The 17,144-nt window shown below is 35.4% G+C and overlaps 1 protein-coding gene across 4 annotated transcripts in view; it reads right to left on the bottom strand.

Annotated features, from left to right (window-relative positions):
* Positions 1 to 17,144, bottom strand: part of XPO1 (exportin 1) — a 42,790-nt gene that overhangs the window by 19,660 nt on the left and 5,986 nt on the right. For 2 of the 4 annotated variants that reach the window (XM_036873097.1, XM_036873098.1), the window contains exons 3-4: positions 13,907 to 14,008; positions 10,311 to 10,383 (exon numbers count right to left, since the gene is read on the bottom strand). In XM_036873097.1, the coding sequence (XP_036728992.1) occupies positions 10,311 to 10,383; positions 13,907 to 14,008 (175 nt within the window). Of the gene's footprint in view, positions 1 to 10,310; positions 10,384 to 12,720; positions 12,785 to 12,942; positions 13,666 to 13,906; positions 14,009 to 17,144 lie in introns of those variants that run through there. The other 2 variants (XM_036873099.1, XM_036873100.1) reach the window with 2 other exon arrangements.

Here is a 17,144-nt window from a genome sequence, read left to right as displayed (position 1 = left end):
AAACAAATTTCTTAAAACAAGAACTACCTTTACAAGATTTCATATCCAATAAAAACCATACTAATCAGAAATTAACTATTCCCAATTATTCAGAAAGTGTATGTGGGGCTTCCCTGGTGGCACAGTGGTTGAGAGTCCGCCTGCCAATGCAGGGGACACGGGTTCGAGCCCTGGTCTGCGAGGATCCCGCATGCCGTGGAGCAGCTGGGCCCGTGCGCCACAACTACTGAGCCTGTGATCTAGAGCCCGCGAGCCACAACTACTGAGCCCACGTGCCACAACTACTGAAGCCCGCGCGCCTGGAGCCGGTGCTCCGCAACGAGAGAAGCCATCGCAATGAGAGGCCCGTACACCGCGATGAAGAGTGGCCCCCGCCTCCTGCAACTAGAGAAAGCCCGGATGCAGCAACGAAGACCCAATGCAGCCAAAAATAAATAAATAAAATAAATAAATTTATTAAAAAAAAAAAAAAAGAAAGAAAGTGTATGTGAAGAGACTAGGATATTCCTTCCAGCAGCCTTCTAAGCTCTTCCTTGGGAATAAAGAAAACTTGAAATATATATATATTAAAAAAAACAAACTGAAGAACATTTCACTGAAGAGTTCTCATACATAGTTTGTATGCCTTTGACAAACACAATTATGCTCTTATATGGTTACTAAGTTTTTCAAAGGAGTCCTACAATGATCTAGCTTACTTATATCCATAGCCCCCCATCCCGTTCTTCTAAATATGAACAAAAAAATTCACCTCCAAAGTTATTAAAGTAAACCTTTGAATTATTTATTGAAAAGGAATACTTTTTTTTTTTTTAAAGGACCAGTCATGTATAATTTCTTCAAAACAAGGTACACTAGTATAAAAATGCCTAACTACTCACTGGAAGGCAGCTTATGGCACATGAATGCTCCTTATCCAAGAGTTTATGCATGCATCCAACTCTATTTTCTCAAAGTCAAGAAAAATTTCTTTGACAGTCCCATTTCAAATAAAAACAAAGCAACACCAAATAGCCTACACAATCCTGTAAGTTGATAGTACCAACATTAGCTAGCTAAAAAGCTGAGATTTAAGTAACTCCCATCCTGACTTAGAAGTTATATATCATCTTGCAAGTTAGTTACACAGCAATATTAACAATCTTATCCCCCAGGAACATCTTGCAAATATTAGATACTTAATGATAGGGTAAAAGAAATGCATAACAGAATTTGATTCACTAAAACCCTTTAAAATGAGAACTTACTGACTACAACATACTGATGGTGCCATATTCTTATGGAGGCAAAAGCCCTTTCTAAATTTTAATTGTAAAGTTGTTCATGAGCCTCTTAGCTAGTCAGTGATATAGACTGTCATGCACTAAGTTTTCAACCAAATACAAGATTCTACCTATTAAGAGAAAAGTGCATTCCTAAACAAACTAAAATATGAGTTAAAAAGTTGCAGTCTCTGGGGCTTCCCTGGTGGCCCAGTGGTTGAGAATCCACCTGCCAATGCAGGGAATATGGGTTCGATCCCTGGTCCAGGAAGACTCCACATGTCGCGGAGCAACTAAGCCTGTGCGCCACAACTGCTGAGCCTGCGCTCTGGAGCCCGTGCACCTAGAGCCCGTGCTCCACAACAAGAGAAGTCACCGCAATGAGAAGCCCGCACACCGCAATGAAGACCCAAAGCAGCCAAAAAAAAAAAAAGTTGCAGACTCCTATCTCTTGCTTTCATAGTGGCTAATTTTCATACAACACATTAAATGGAAAGCCTTGATACACTCTCACAAAAGTAAAGCTACAATCAGACAAAACTGAGTTCAATCCAGTCTCAACCATTGTGCAATACTATCCGATCAAATTCACTTTAAATATTTGTTTACTCTGTAATCACATCCTTCCATCAAAGCCATGTATAACCGAAACTTTTCTTTCACATTTTAAAATATTTTACAATGATGTGTTAGTTTCAGGTGTACAGCAAGTGATTCGGTTATATACAAATAATATACACATTCTTTTTCAGATTCTTTCCATGATACCTTATTATGAGACATTGATATTCAATACAGCACAATATATGTGCTATACAGTAGGTCCTTGTTTATTTTATATATATAGTAGTGTATGTTAATCTCATACTCCCAATTTATCCCTCCCTCCCCCCCTTCTCCCTTTGGTAACCATAAACTTGTTTTCTATGTCTGAGTATTTCTGTTTTTAAAATATGTTCATTTGTATCAATTTTAAAGATTCCACATGTGATATCATGATACTTGTCCTTCTCTGTCTGACTGACTTCACTCAGTATGATAATCTGTAGGTCCATCCACGTTGCTGCAAGTGGCATTATTTCATTCTTTTTATGGCTGAGTGATGTATTTCATTGTGTGTGTATGTGCATTGTGTGTATACACACACCCACACCCACCCTCCACATCTTCTTCATCCATTCATCTGTTGATGGGTGTTTAGGTTGCTTCTATGTCTTAGCTATTGTAAATACTGCTACTATGATCACTGGGCTTCATGTATCTTTTTGAATTAAGAGTTTTCATCTTTTCTGGATATATGCCCAGGAGTGGAATTGCTGAATCATATGGTTAACTCTATTTTTAGTTTTTTTAGGAACCTTCATACTCTTCTCCATAGTGGATTACCAATTCACATTCCCACCAACAGTGTAGGAGGGTTCCTTTTTCTCCACACCCTCTCCAGCATTTATTATTTGTAGACTTTTTGATGATGGCCATTTTGACTGGTGTGAAGTAATACCTCATTGTAGCTTTGATTTTCATTTATCTAATAATTAGTGATACTGAGCATCTTTTCACATGCCTGTTGGCAAGAAAGGCTCTTTTCCCATGTCATACTGTTATTACAAACATCTGTCCATTTAAACCACCACCAATGATCATCAGAAAGATAGTCACTAAAATACAGCTATCTGTCCTCTTTACCTTATTGCCCAAAGGAATCCAGAATAATGTTCCTACTCCTCACTCAATAAAATACTCATGCGAATTAACAGCAAAACAAGAAATGAACAGCTAAAAAAACCTCAAAAGCAGGGGTTCTTAACCTAGGGTTCCCACAGATAGGCTAGAATTAGACTATAACTTATTGCCTATATGTTTAGTAGTTTTAAGAGGAATGGATCTTTATTCTTTATTTATTACTCTAAAAGGGCTTACGGCCTCAGATACTAAACTCTAAAATACATACAGCAATTAAAATTTTAGTAAGTTCATAGCATCACTATTTACAATAGACAAAATTTGGAAACAATCCAGAATGAAATTGTTACATACTGCAACATGGATGAACCCTGGCAACATATGCTACTGAAATAAACCAGACACAAAATACTGTACGATTGTACGCATATAAGTTACCTAATATAGGCAAATTCATAGAGACAAAAAGCATAATAATGGTTAACAGGGCCTGGGGAGAGAGTGTAATGGCTAGTTAATGTTTAATCGGTAGTTTCAACTGGGATGATGAAAAAATTCGGGAGATGAATAGTAATGATGGTTGCACAATACTATGTATTTACTTACTGACAATAAACTATACACTTAAAATGGTAAACATTATGTATATTTAATCACAACAAAACAAGTTTTTATTTTATTAAAAATTCAACAATTTTTCCTATAACAAAAGAACTATCATAATAAAATCCACACCCCTTTAATAAAATCTATAGGTGGTTCCTGTCTCCTGCATGGATGTAAGGTAAGGATTAGGAATTGTTAGGTCTCAAGTAAAGACCTCTTATGGAAGTTCCACAGAATTAGGAAACTTTGGGGGGATCAAATTGTTACCTTAACCTGAAGTGGTGGGAAAATACTTTCTGTCTGTATGATGTTGAAATGCAAAAGAACATCTTGAAAAATACTGCCTTGTTTTATTAGATAAAATGTAAATTTAATCAATATTATCTTTGCTTTATTATCCCATCATGTTATAAAACTGGCAAAAATACACGAATAGGAGTGCCTGTCACATCTGCCATTAGACTGATATTTCAAACATTACATTCTATGAGGGGAAAAAAGGAGTTTCTCATGGATTTGCTTAAGAACCAAGGGCTTAAAGAGCCCAAACACTTAAATTTTCTTTTCAAAATGACCAACAAAGGAAACAACTATCTCTGTTCAACAGGGAGTAACACTATCAACTTAAAATAAGTAGACATACACACAGATGTTAAGGATGCTCAACAGCAGAAGTCACAGTGAGAAGCCATTATATATGTACTACAGTGGCTAGAATTAAAAACACTGACCATACCAAGCTTTGGTGAGGATGGGAAGCATACTGCTACTGAGAATGTAAAGTGATACAACCATTTTGGAGAACAGTTGGGCAGCTAAAAACATACACCTACCATATGATCTATCCATTCTACTCCTAGCTAATCAAGTGAGTGACAGAAAGCAGATTGGGGGCTGGGGAGGTAAAAGAGAGGGCAATCACAAAGAAGAAGGTCTTGATAACAGTGGTGTTTTCACGGGTATATGCATGAGTCAAAACGTATCAAATTGTACACTTTAACACACACAGTCTATTGTATATGTTAAATATACCTTAATAAAACTTAAAAAAGCAAACAATTTTTAAAAGCCAGTATTGCTTAAAGGCAACAAGTTAAACATGTGATATTCAGTACAATGAGAGACTTTAAGCATGGAAGTGACCTGATTTAGTTCTGTTTTTTAAAATATCATGCTAAATCCTTTGTTGTGAATATATTACAAGGGACACACATAAATGGGTGTTAAGGAGCCCAGTTAGGATGCTGTTGCAGAAATCGCAACGTAACCTGAGACTAGTATATGATTACTTGGTGAAATGGAGAGAAGTGGGAGTATTTTCATAGAAAAAGGCTGGCAACATACACATTGTGTTTATCCAGTCAGCACCTAGATATGCAGAGGGCTTTACACACATTACCTCTTATATCATATCCCAATAACCATGCAAGACAATCAAGATACTATGGCTTTATCACTTTGAACCTTTTCCTCATAAATTCACCACTCCCCTTTTCAATGTCAGCAAGTTTGTATATATCTCATGAAATGTAATGATCTGTAAGCCATGTGCCTTAACAGATTAAAATATAATCCTTTGGTTTAAATTAAAATGATAGAGATTCCTTAACAAAGATTTTTTTCAGGGAGAGACAAAGGAGGCCTCACCCCACTTCTTTATGGTTTGAATCTTCTAAACCAAGCACCAAAATTTTACAAAAGGAACAGGGGTTATAATGAAAGCTGATGTGTACTGCAGACAAGAAAGAAGAACCAACACCACTGACAGTCCTAGTGTACCTTTGCTTCAATGACTAGTAACCACTCCCTATTTGGAAATTATTCCACTTATGTATTAAAATTTCTTCTTTTTCTTGAGTCAAAAATATTGTCTTAAAAACAAACAAATGGGACCTAATTAAACTTCAAAGCTTTTGCATAGCAAAGGAAACCATAAACAAAACAAAAAGACAATCTACAGAATGGGAGAAAATACTTGCGAATGATGCAACTGACAAGGGATTAACCTCCAAAATATACAAACAGCTCACACAGCTCAAAAAAACAAAAAAAAAACAAAAAAACCCCAAAAAACCCCAAACAACGCAATCAAAAAATGGGCAGAAGGGCTTCCCTGGTGGCGCAGTGGTTGAGAATCTGCCTGCCAATGCAGGGGACACGGGTTCGAGCCCTGGTCTGGGAAGACCCCACATGCCGCGGAGCAACTAGGCCCGTGAGCCACAACTACTGAGCCTGCGCGTCTGGAGCCTGTGCTCCGCAGCAAGAGAGGAGGCCGCGATAGTGAGAGGCCCGCGCACCGCGATGAAGAGTGGCCCCTGCTTGCCGCAACTGGAGAAAGCCCTCGCACAGAAACGAAGACCCAACACAGCCATAAATAAATAAATAAATAATTTAAAAAAACCGTTAAAAAAAAAAAAGGGCAGAAGATCTAAAAAGACATTTTCTCCAAAGAAGACATACAGATGGCCAAAAGGCACATGAAAAGATGCTCAACATCGCTAATTATTACAGAAATGAAAATCAAAACTACAATGAGGTATCACCTCACACCAGCCAGAAGAGCCACCATCAAAAAGTCTACAAATAATAAATTCTGGAGAGGGTGTAGAGAAAAAGCAACCCTCCTGTACTGTTGGTAGGAATGTAAATATGTACAGCCACTATGGAGAACAGTATGGAGGTTCCTTAAAAACTATGGAAGCAACCTAAATGTCCATTGACAGAAGACTGGATAAAGATGTGACACACACACACGAATATTACTCAGGCATAAAAAAGAATGAAACAGTGCCATTTGCAGCAACATGAATGGACCTAGGGATTATCAGACTAAATGAAGTAAAGCAGACAAAGACGAATATCACATGATATCGCTTATATGTGTAATCTTTAAAAATGATACAAATGAACTTATTTACAAAACAGAAATACAGTCACAGACATAGAAAAAAAACTTCTGGTTACCAAAGGGGAAAGGGAATTGGGAGAAGGATAAATTAGGAGTTTGGGATTAAAATATACACACTACTATATACAAAATAAACAACAAAGACCTACTGTATAGCACAGAGAACTACACTCCATATCTTAAAATGAAAAACTGTCTTGACTTACTTAAAAATGTAAAAGCAAAAATACTGGGAAAGTCATTAGGCTCTTAAATAGACGAATGAATCCCAAATAGGGAGTGGTGCTAGTCACTGAAGTACTTCAATAATAAGTAATTCATTAATTGAACAATTATATACTGAACACCTATATACCAAGCAGTAAGAATGCAATAAAGACATTCTCTGATCCCTGATACCGTTAAGTTCGTATTTGGGAGGATAAGGTAAAGAGTGAGAAAAACAGTGATAGCTAAGTGGGATAAAGGTTATCGCAGGTGGGGATGGGGGTGACCAAAAGAAACATTTTTCTGACCTAAAGCAAAATGATAAAAATCAGAGCAATGTAGTTAATTTTGTATTACATAAATCTAAACTCATTAAAATGATTATGAAGGTTATATCTCCCTTGCTCTATTTTTATTAAAGTATCTTTTAATTAAATGTTTTTTAACATGTCCTTACTTGGCTATTATCTGTCTTTTGCTCATTAAAATTTTACTCATTTGTGATCCGCTGGTACAGGACACACTAAGGGAACACAGAGCAAGAGACATCTAACTCAGTCCAGAACTGTCAGGTATTTTCCTGGCAAACTGCTTTAGATAATGCCCTAAATTGAAAATGCCATTCCACTAAAAGAACATGTGAAAATTAACGTACGCTTATGGACAAGAACCTGAAAGCTGATAAAATATATGCTGGATTGGAAAAAAGTTACAAAACTTATCTTGGCTTGCTGTTTGATAGGTTTGATAACCAAACCTATCCTTCCTTTAAAATACATCAAGCATTGCCATTTTCGTGAATGAGCTTGTCCAAAGGGGCCAACCTGATTTTTCCCCTCTTTTAGCATGTGTTAGCACTCATTACATATACGCCTAATTTAATGATATTTTTTAAAAAAATGATATTATTTTTAACATGTTTTATCTTCCTACCTGTAATACTCTGACGTAGGGAATATAGTTGTATAGTCTTAATACCTAATGGTACTAAAATGGACAAAGACTAGCTAAAGTGGAGACAACAGCTTAAAAGATATGACAATTAGGGCCTTCCCTGGTGGCGCAGTCGTTGAGAGTCTGCCTGCCAATGCAGGGGACACGGGTTCGAGCCCTGGTCTGGGAGGATCCCACATGCCGCGGAGCAACTGGGCCCGTGAACCACAACTACTGAGCCTGCGCGTCCGGAGCCTGTGCTCCGCAACGAGAGGCCACGATAGTGAGAGGCCCGCGCACCACAATGAAGAGTGGCCCCCTCTCGCCGCAACTAGAGAAAGCCCTCGCACAGAAACGAAGACCCAACGCAGTTAAAAATAAATAAATAAATAAATATATTTTTAAAAAGATATGGCAATTATAAACAAAAGGAATGTACAATATTTTGGGGGTTATACTAATTTATTTCCAATACCGAAGTTACTTAAAGATGAAGGAAAATTAACATTCAGAAATGTTAGTATACTTCGCGAGATACAAAATTTTAGGATTGTAGAAGCCTCCTAGGATTGACAAAGTTGGAAAGAATTATAAATATAGTAGTGAATAAATTTACTTCCCAGTGTTTTATAAATGAGATCAATTACCTTAAAAACACAAACCATTAAATGCATCATGCAAAGTTGCTGCTGTATATCTAAAGATAGATAGAGTTCACTAACATTCTCTGGGAGCCATTTTACATGCTCTTCTAATATTGAGCCTCTGAAAGACCCTAAAAATTACATCACACTTTCCCCTCCATGTAATGACTTCACTGACAGTGATAACCATATATGTGGTGATAGGAACTTCAGGTACTTTTTAAAAAGTTTACATCCCACTCAATCTTATCACTAGTGTTAAGGGGAAATGCAAGGGGAAAGGTGATTCTAATAGATGTTTTTTATAAGTACTGCTTGCAGAGAAATGAAGTATCTCACTAATACAGAACAGGAACACATGAATAAAATAGAATTCTCTTGACTCAGGGAGAATAATCACCACCCTGCCTCCACCAGTTTTTGCCAAACAAGATGGTAAGACTTTCAAAATTAAAATTAAATATATACATATTCCAGGGCATATATTAAATATACATATGCCCTGGAATATGTATATATTTGATACTTACATAGAAATATATGGAAGCTTTTGACTTTATGATAAAAACCAAAGCATGCCACTCCCATTCATGCAGAAAGCAAAAACTGTCAAGTCCTCAGGGAGAACTTTAGCCTCTAATTTTTTCAGTAACAAATACAACCATGACTGATAAGCTAGTATAATTTTAAATCATTTAATTTTATAGCTGGAAAATAATTTGGGAGGATCATCTAGCACAATCCTTATGTAATAAGAAGCAGAGGTCTATGTGTTTAGAAATTAAAGAGGGACTTATTATAGTAAAATGGCACTGAAGTAAAATATTACACACTTTTTTGTTGGTATGGTAAGCCACAGCCAAAGTTAAATTTGAGGCTCAAACCACAAGTATAAAACAACAGTAGTAAAGGAACCAGGACTGCACCTAAGGTCCCTAAAAGTAGTGATGAAGTACAAAGGATCTATTTGGGCCAGAGTCAAACTGTACTTAATAATTTCTGAGAAAGGCACAGAATGTGATCTAAAATGGTTTCAAACCAAAATAAAAACATTTAAAGAAACAGGAACCTCTTTGCGGGGGGTGGGGGGCAGGGGGGGCACTATTTCCTTCCACACTATCATTCTTAATTCACAGTTTATGGTGTATTAGGGATATTGCCATTAAAAATTGTCCCACTGACCTCTAAACGTGCTAGAAAGATGTCAAGATTTAAGTCAGACTGAGTAAATCTAGGTCGCTATTCCACCATAAAGATGACATGAGAAAGCAGGTAAAGACAAATCTTAAAGAGCAACAGTCAAAGAAAGGGGACATAATTTAATAGGAAAAAACACTACCAAAAGTAGTATAACCCCATTTTAAAATCCAGACTTCTCTCTTTATTTTTTAGAGATTAAACAAGTAACAAAGTAGATAATAAGGCAGTATGTGAAAACTGGAAGGAACTGCATTAAAGAATTCCAAGAGACTAACTTTGCCCCATGTTTCTTAAACCATGACTACTTTTATTGAGGTAGTGACAAAGGAAAAAGTAAAAATATTAATACCAGGCATCACCACATCTTCATTTTTTGATCTTTCCTTATTTTAGAAGCCAACCTCTTATACGGTATGCCCAGAATTTAAAAAGCTAAAGTCTTGATTTTTAAAACTTGTTTTTTCCTTTGCTGTTATATTTATATGTTATTCCTTGTATTACAGTACTCATTACTTGTTACTGTGTGATGAATTTAAAACAATACATAAGAGCACATATTCAAATTTCATTCATTTCAAACATGGTCCAGATTAACTATAAGTTGATACAAATTTTTCACCACAATATTTACTGTAGAAAGTTTGACCAGTCTGGTTTCTGCTTTCCCCCAAAGATAAAACCTTATTCTTCCCCTGCCTCCAAATATAAACAGAACCTGCCTTGCAACATGATGAAAGCAGTAATCCATTAGAGCATAATAAACTACCAAAGATTCAACACATTCCTCCTGTCCAATACTCAACTATAATAAAAATGCCAAGAGTAATAAAATTCTGAATCTACAATTCTTTAAAAACACTTTCCTACCTTCACACTGGTTCCTTGGAAGAATCTTCCACCTTGTTTTTATCACATTTTCCAAAATTTGTAGTCCATAATACTGAAAATTGGAGAATAGAAGCATGTGAATATATTGCTGTAAGACTGGCAATTTCCAGGATTCACAAATGGACAGACATTCACACATTTACATCTAAAGTTTCAAAAACATTATGCTACCAAGTTTAATTACATATATTAAACAAGGATCTATTCGCCCATATACTGAGTTTTCATGCATTTTCCTCACTTTATTGTTTACTACTCTATTTAACGTCCTGCTGTTTATACATGCTCACACCAGGAGGAAGAACCAAATAAAAAGCCCTTAGCGGCCAAATGGGCTTAGTCTGTAGAAGGAAAAGTAGCAGCCAGATACGAATTCACAGCATAAATGACTGCTTATAGGCTCACGTACTTTAACACGACCAGGCTCCTAAGAATTTAGCAGCTTGGATGCTCTCAAGCTTCCTACCATCTTCTAGGAGTTGTAAGCTCTTGGCCAAGTATTAAAGTATTGTCACAGATACTTTCTACAGAAAGTGTTTACAAACATCACTGGTGTGTTACTTAAGGAGCAGCAAGACAGCCCACGGGTTTAATTTTAAATTTTTACCCCACCCTTATAGTTGCTATTTCTACTAATTTAAAGATAAACTTTTGTGCACAGTCAAAATAATACACAAATGAATGTTGCAATCTGTATCTACCTTTCAGGTATTCCTTCCAACTATAAAAATGATAACTAAAAATGTAAGAAAGTTAATAAATACAAATACCACTTTCAAGCCATTTTGTCCCTCCTGTTGATTACTCACTCTAAATAGTCAACAATATTTATAACAATTTACAAGGCTACAGGAGTTACTACCCAAAATCATTACCATGACCAATTAGTGTGGATAGACAGGAGGAAGAAAAGGGTCAAAACTGTTGTGGTATGCTTCAACCGGTTGAATTAGGGAAGAATCAGCTATAATACCTGAAAGGTAAACTCATTCATATATAGATATATAACCTCAGATTGCAAGTTTTGGCTGAGAATAAGAGTTCATCTTTAAAATGGTTAGTCATCACACAATAAAATAGGAGCATTAGTATTTCAACCAAAGGGATCATGTGAATGCACACTTTATCCAAAGCACAATATAGACTGTCCCAAACTACATTGTGCTCAAACAGTGTTTTTGCTGTTTTCTTTCATTTTTAACATTTCGTACTTTTTAGGAAAAATTTGCCATTTCAACCCAAATCCTACATTTGCAGAACATTCCTTAAAAAGACTTCAAAAATAAAAACAAGGCCAAAGCAAAATTCTGAAATTACAAATTATAAATTTGATGCCATTAAAAAGTTTCATAATCAGCAGTAAATGGTGAAGCTTTCTTTCCTGTTCATTTACCTCTCTTTATAGATCTAAGTTTCAGACAAATGTAAATAAACAAAAAAGGTAAGTTTCTCATTGACTAAAATTCTAAATTAACTTTTAAAAACATACTGCCCTAAACTTGCTTTAAATTAATTTTAAAGGCATGAAATCAGAGTGTCAAAAGTTTTACTAAGTCAAAACAAATGCACTTCTTACTACATGGAGTATATACCCTCTTGCTAATTCTCAACCAATTACAAAGATCTTTAAGAAACTAACACAAAACCCACCATAAATACACCAGTTAAGAAGTACTAATCTTAATGATAACCATATTTAGCCAATGTATTTTCAGCCTACCCTTTTTAATTGAAGGATATCCCCCCTTCATTGTTGCATTTATTTACTTCTGCCTTTATATCTGATACCGTTACCTAAATTACCTATTTACTAATCTCTAGGCCTTTCTCCAACTGTAAAAAAGTAGCACAAGCTTGCTGAAGATACAATTCATCTTTTCATCTTTCTGCAAACAGGTCTGAGGCAGGAAGCCCAATAAAAGCTTTTCACTAATTAGTTCAAAGGAATACACAGATCACCAACATAGTACCCTAAAACCCAATCTCTCCTAGACATTAAGACTCTACACATGGTGAGAATTCACATTTCTTTGAAAAGGAGTATTTTGATTAAAAAATCTGAAGTGATAGCCAAATCTGAGGGCCAATGATAAATAACTACTTTGGAAATATACATAAATAATCCAAATATCATTCTGAAGTATTAAGTTTCTGCTTTACACCTCAGGACTTGAGAAATCCACTGCTGAGTTATGAAGATGAGGGACAGAGAACAGCAAAGACTAAATGAAAAAAATAAATGCATGAAATGATCCCTATGGTAGAAATTTCTACTGAGCCCTTAGAAATACTTATTTTACGCATTGAATTCCCCTTTCCCCTCCCACCGCCCATGAAACAAAAACAATTGATGAACAGAATTCAGTTAAAGGGAATCAAAAGGGTAGACCTTGTGGAGGCCTGCCGTCAAAGCCTAGCTGTGTCAGTTGCACAGGAAGACACCCCTTTTCTTCCTATTACAAGCAATCAACATAATGGAACATTATGATTAATATCAGGTAGTGTTAACATCTTTAAAGAAAAAAAAATGATTGCATAAAAGCCAAATGTCATAGTGCATAAATTTAGCACCAAATCATTTGTAATTTATGTAAATGGAAGAATTCTTTACCTGTTGCTTTCTTTCTGTTCCTCTAATCATCTCATTTTTCACAAGACAAATTTGAGTTTTTAAAAATACTGTTGATAAATCAACTTAAACATTAGTAATGTCTGTCAGTATAAAAAGCAAAATTTACCAGGCAAGCAAACAGGCAAACACTGTTATGTTACTTAAGGTTAGCACTTTGAGGAAGTTCTGGACTGTATTTTTGCCCTAAAATTTATAAGATGTCAAAACTAGTTAATATTTTAAAACTGTTAATTAACACAGTCTGATTTCAGAAACAGAGGTGAACATGGCTACTTTCTGTTTTAACACAATGTATACCAAGTGGAAACCTTGTGTGTATTTAAACAGAATGCCATGCATGGTATTTTACTACTTTAAGGCAGTTTAAAGAGAAGTGTGAATCATCAAGCCTAAACAGTCAAAACACATTTTGATCAACCCTTCTGTTCAAACTTAAGAAAAAAGGACCCAAATGATAACATTTTCAATTGCAAATAAAAACTGAGTGCTGTCCCATTAAAAGCATTGGTACCATGGAGTAGGGTTTTACGCTGCCCACACAACTTGGTTTTGGAGGTGCCTAGCCTGTGTTATATTGATTACTTGCCCAAAATAATTCCTCTTATGTTATGTTTCATCTCTGAATAACATTCAGAATTTATGCTGAGATCTGTACACATATTCTAAAAAGAAAAAAGAAAAAAAAAACAAACCAAAAAAAACCCCCAAACAACAAAAAAAAAAGCCACCTTGCATACTAGTCCCAATTTCAAAACTTCATTTATAATTCTTAGGACTATTTGCAAGAATTAATTCTATGTTTAAGACTAAATTTTGAAATAAGTTAACATTATTAAATGATTTGAGATAACAAATGCTAATACTAAAAATGAGATACCTTCCTCAAAGTTTATGACTGGAAGAAAAGAAGAAATAATGGATTTAAAAACCACCACTTGCTTACTTTCGTGTTCATATTCTGTGAAAATTCCAAAATTGTGTCGACTCTTGTCCATGCATCAGGATGCTCCTTTAAATGTGTCAGTACTTCTTGAGCCATTCTTTGCTAAAATAGTATACAAAAAGAGTTTTAAGCTAACTTGTTCTTTCGAATGGTACTGAGTAAGGCACAAATCCTAATATGACAGTGATTTTATCAACTTTCAGAAATACTCAAGAAACTAGTCCTTATAGAAATAAAAATGTGTCCATTATCAACTTCAATTAAGAATGGGTACATTCTTTTGAAACAGAAAAGTTTTTTTCCCCCTAATTTGCTTTATTTGGTATTCTCAAAACTGAACTTAAATTCAATCAATTATCTACTGCGACATAAAGGGGTTCTCAGCACACAATCAACCAAAAGCAACATATAAAAATTCACATCTACTTAGATAAGTTATGTAATGGTATACTCTGGTTTATAAGAGTCACCAAGATATCTTTAACAAACTTTATCTATAAAATTATATTTCATGGGAGACATATAAAAGCTAGGTCTAAGTAAGTCTACAACTCTCTAATACCTGTTGATACACATAAAACATTAAGACCCTTTTAAAGCAGTATCTTCAGTTTATTGTAAACACACCTTTGTCTCTGAAAATCCTTTAATTTCATATATTAAATCCTAGCTTATTTTGAAAAATTTTTTTTGCTTTTGTATTTCTAATATGCAAACCCAGAATATTTAAACCTATGAAACCATCTAGAATTAACAGATGTTAAGATTTTGCTGCACTTGTCTGTTTTTCTTTTAAACATAAGATCTAAAACTTATGGAACTTTGTACCTTTCTTCAGCGCCATTTCCTTCCTTTGTTCCTTCTTTAGAGATAATCACTTTCATGACTTTGGTGTCTTTTCCTGTCTGTATTTTCACAGCATGTGTATGAATTTCATAAATATAGTTGTGTGGTTACTAAATTTTATATAAATAGTATACTGTAGAAATTCTTCTGCAGTTTGCTCTTTCCATTTGACATAGTTTCTTTCCCTCGGCTTCACTGAGATATGATTGACAATTGACAGTTTTAAAGATCTAGCCATGTTGACATTACCTAGTTTCTTCATTTTAACTGTTAGTTTTTCATACGACATGAACACTACATTTTACCAAAGGCTGATAAGTCTATTAATTCTTTTCAGGAAGAAACCGCTTAATCTTTTTCACCTTTAAAGGCTGTTTTAGGCTTCCCTGGTGGCGCAGTGGTTGAGAATCTGCCTGCCAATGCAGGGGACACGGGTTCGAGCCCTGGTCTGGGAAGATCCCACATGCCGCGGAGCAACTAAGCCCGTGAGCCACAACTACTGAGCCTGCGCGTCTGGAGCCTGTGCTCCGCAACAAGAGAGGCCACGATAGTGAGAGGCCCGCGCACCGCGATGAAGACTGGCCCCCACTTGCCGCAACTAGAGAAAGCCCTTGCACAGAAACGAAGACCCAACACAGCCATAAGTAAATAAATAAAATTTTAAAAAAATAAATAAATAAATAAAGGCTGTTTTGTAGCTCAACTGGATCCTCCCTAATTAACTTTTACCTATTTCTATCACATGTTGTAACCAAAGAGTAAAATTTTATGGTTTTAAAATTCGGCAATTATCCTTCTGTTAGATCATTTACTTGATCAAGTGTTTGATTCTATGGGTTATAAACGAGGAAGCATCAAAAGGGGGGGGAAGAAAAGCATTCTTATTTAAACCATCTCTGACACAGACACCTCACAATCTTTAAGTTGGCTTTTATTCCAATTTACAAAAAAAATCATTTTTCTCTTGTGGCTTTTATACACTGCTTATTGTTTAAAAAGTTGACAAATACACACCCACTAAATTAGGTAATGGTTCTGTATCCTGACAATAAGACCAGAAACACTTTGGAACTTGAAAGAAAAATAAGGTGCCTGGGTTCCACCCTAAGGGCCTGAGATTAGAGCAAGTGTGTGAAGTCTTGAAATACAACTATACATTTTTTATTTGATTTCTTTAAAGGGTTGTAATTGTATCATATAATAACCAACCAACAAAAGGTAGAAAGAATGGTGATGTGAATTATTTACCGCCAAAGCCCATTTTAGCAGTGTTTTGATTCTCTTCCTGAGAATATCTAACTAGATAGAGACTTGCATATAAAATAGTAACAAATATTAAGAGGATAAGGTACATCAAAGATCCATGCCTAGTAAAAGTTATTTGGTCAAGATACAACTTTATCAGGTTTTTTGAAGTGATGAGCATTCTACACATAAATGAATAGTTCCCACACTACCACCATTCATTTCAATCTCCCCATAAATCACGTTTCTTCCTTTTCAGTCATCCTTTTTGTTGTAATTTTACTCTCTAAAGTTATTGCTAGTATTTGCATCCTTTTTTAAATTTGTCTTAATCCCACTGTCCTTACGTAATATATCCTTTTCTTTTTTAAAAAAATATATTCTTTTATTAACTTAAAACCCCAGGAGGGGTTAAAAAAGGCACAAAGGGAAACCAAAGAGAGAGAAAATCTGGCATCTCCCTGTGTTACTAACTGAATGGTCAAAGTATTTTAGTTGCTAAGCAATAGATAAAAGAGTTCAAGACACTTAACACAGTACTGGAGAAAACACCCAACTCCAACATTTTTGTTTCCCTGGCGTCCTACTTGGCTAAAAATAGAAAAATGTTTATAACAGAAGGTAGTCCTAATATTACAGTGCTAATTATTCTACTATACTACCCATCTAGGCAAAAGTTCTATCTACAGATTAAAGGCCACCCTTCTAATAATTCCTTCCTCTCCAAAGTTACGTAATCCTTTTCAAAAAAGTTAGGCTACATACAGGTGAGTTTGAAAGCTTAATTAGCATAATTTTTACTTGCTATTTTAAGTATATATTTTATGACAGACCAAAACCAAACAAAAACTCCCCACCAAACCATATTTTAAAACAATGAGTTTACATCACATATGTGAAATCTTCTTCATTATACTTTCAAAGTACCCTTTAAACAGAATGGCTCCTAAATAGCAGTCACCGCTAACAGGTGCTTTACAAAACCTCATCACTAATCCTCCAGTCTCTTGCAAGGTAGGTAACACTTTGTAGATGAGACTCTAGAGGAATGACTAGAAAACTTACTGGAATAAATTTAAGACATCTAACACTAAAAACATGTTTTCCACTGCAACCTTCAACTTTTTATTCAAAATAAAACCCCCAA

This window comes from Balaenoptera musculus, chromosome 13, assembly GCF_009873245.2.
Source record: "Balaenoptera musculus isolate JJ_BM4_2016_0621 chromosome 13, mBalMus1.pri.v3, whole genome shotgun sequence".
Taxonomy (NCBI): domain Eukaryota; kingdom Metazoa; phylum Chordata; class Mammalia; order Artiodactyla; family Balaenopteridae; genus Balaenoptera; species Balaenoptera musculus.
The sequence above is the reverse complement of the archived record's forward strand: the minus strand, read 5'-3'. Positions and strand labels throughout refer to the sequence as shown.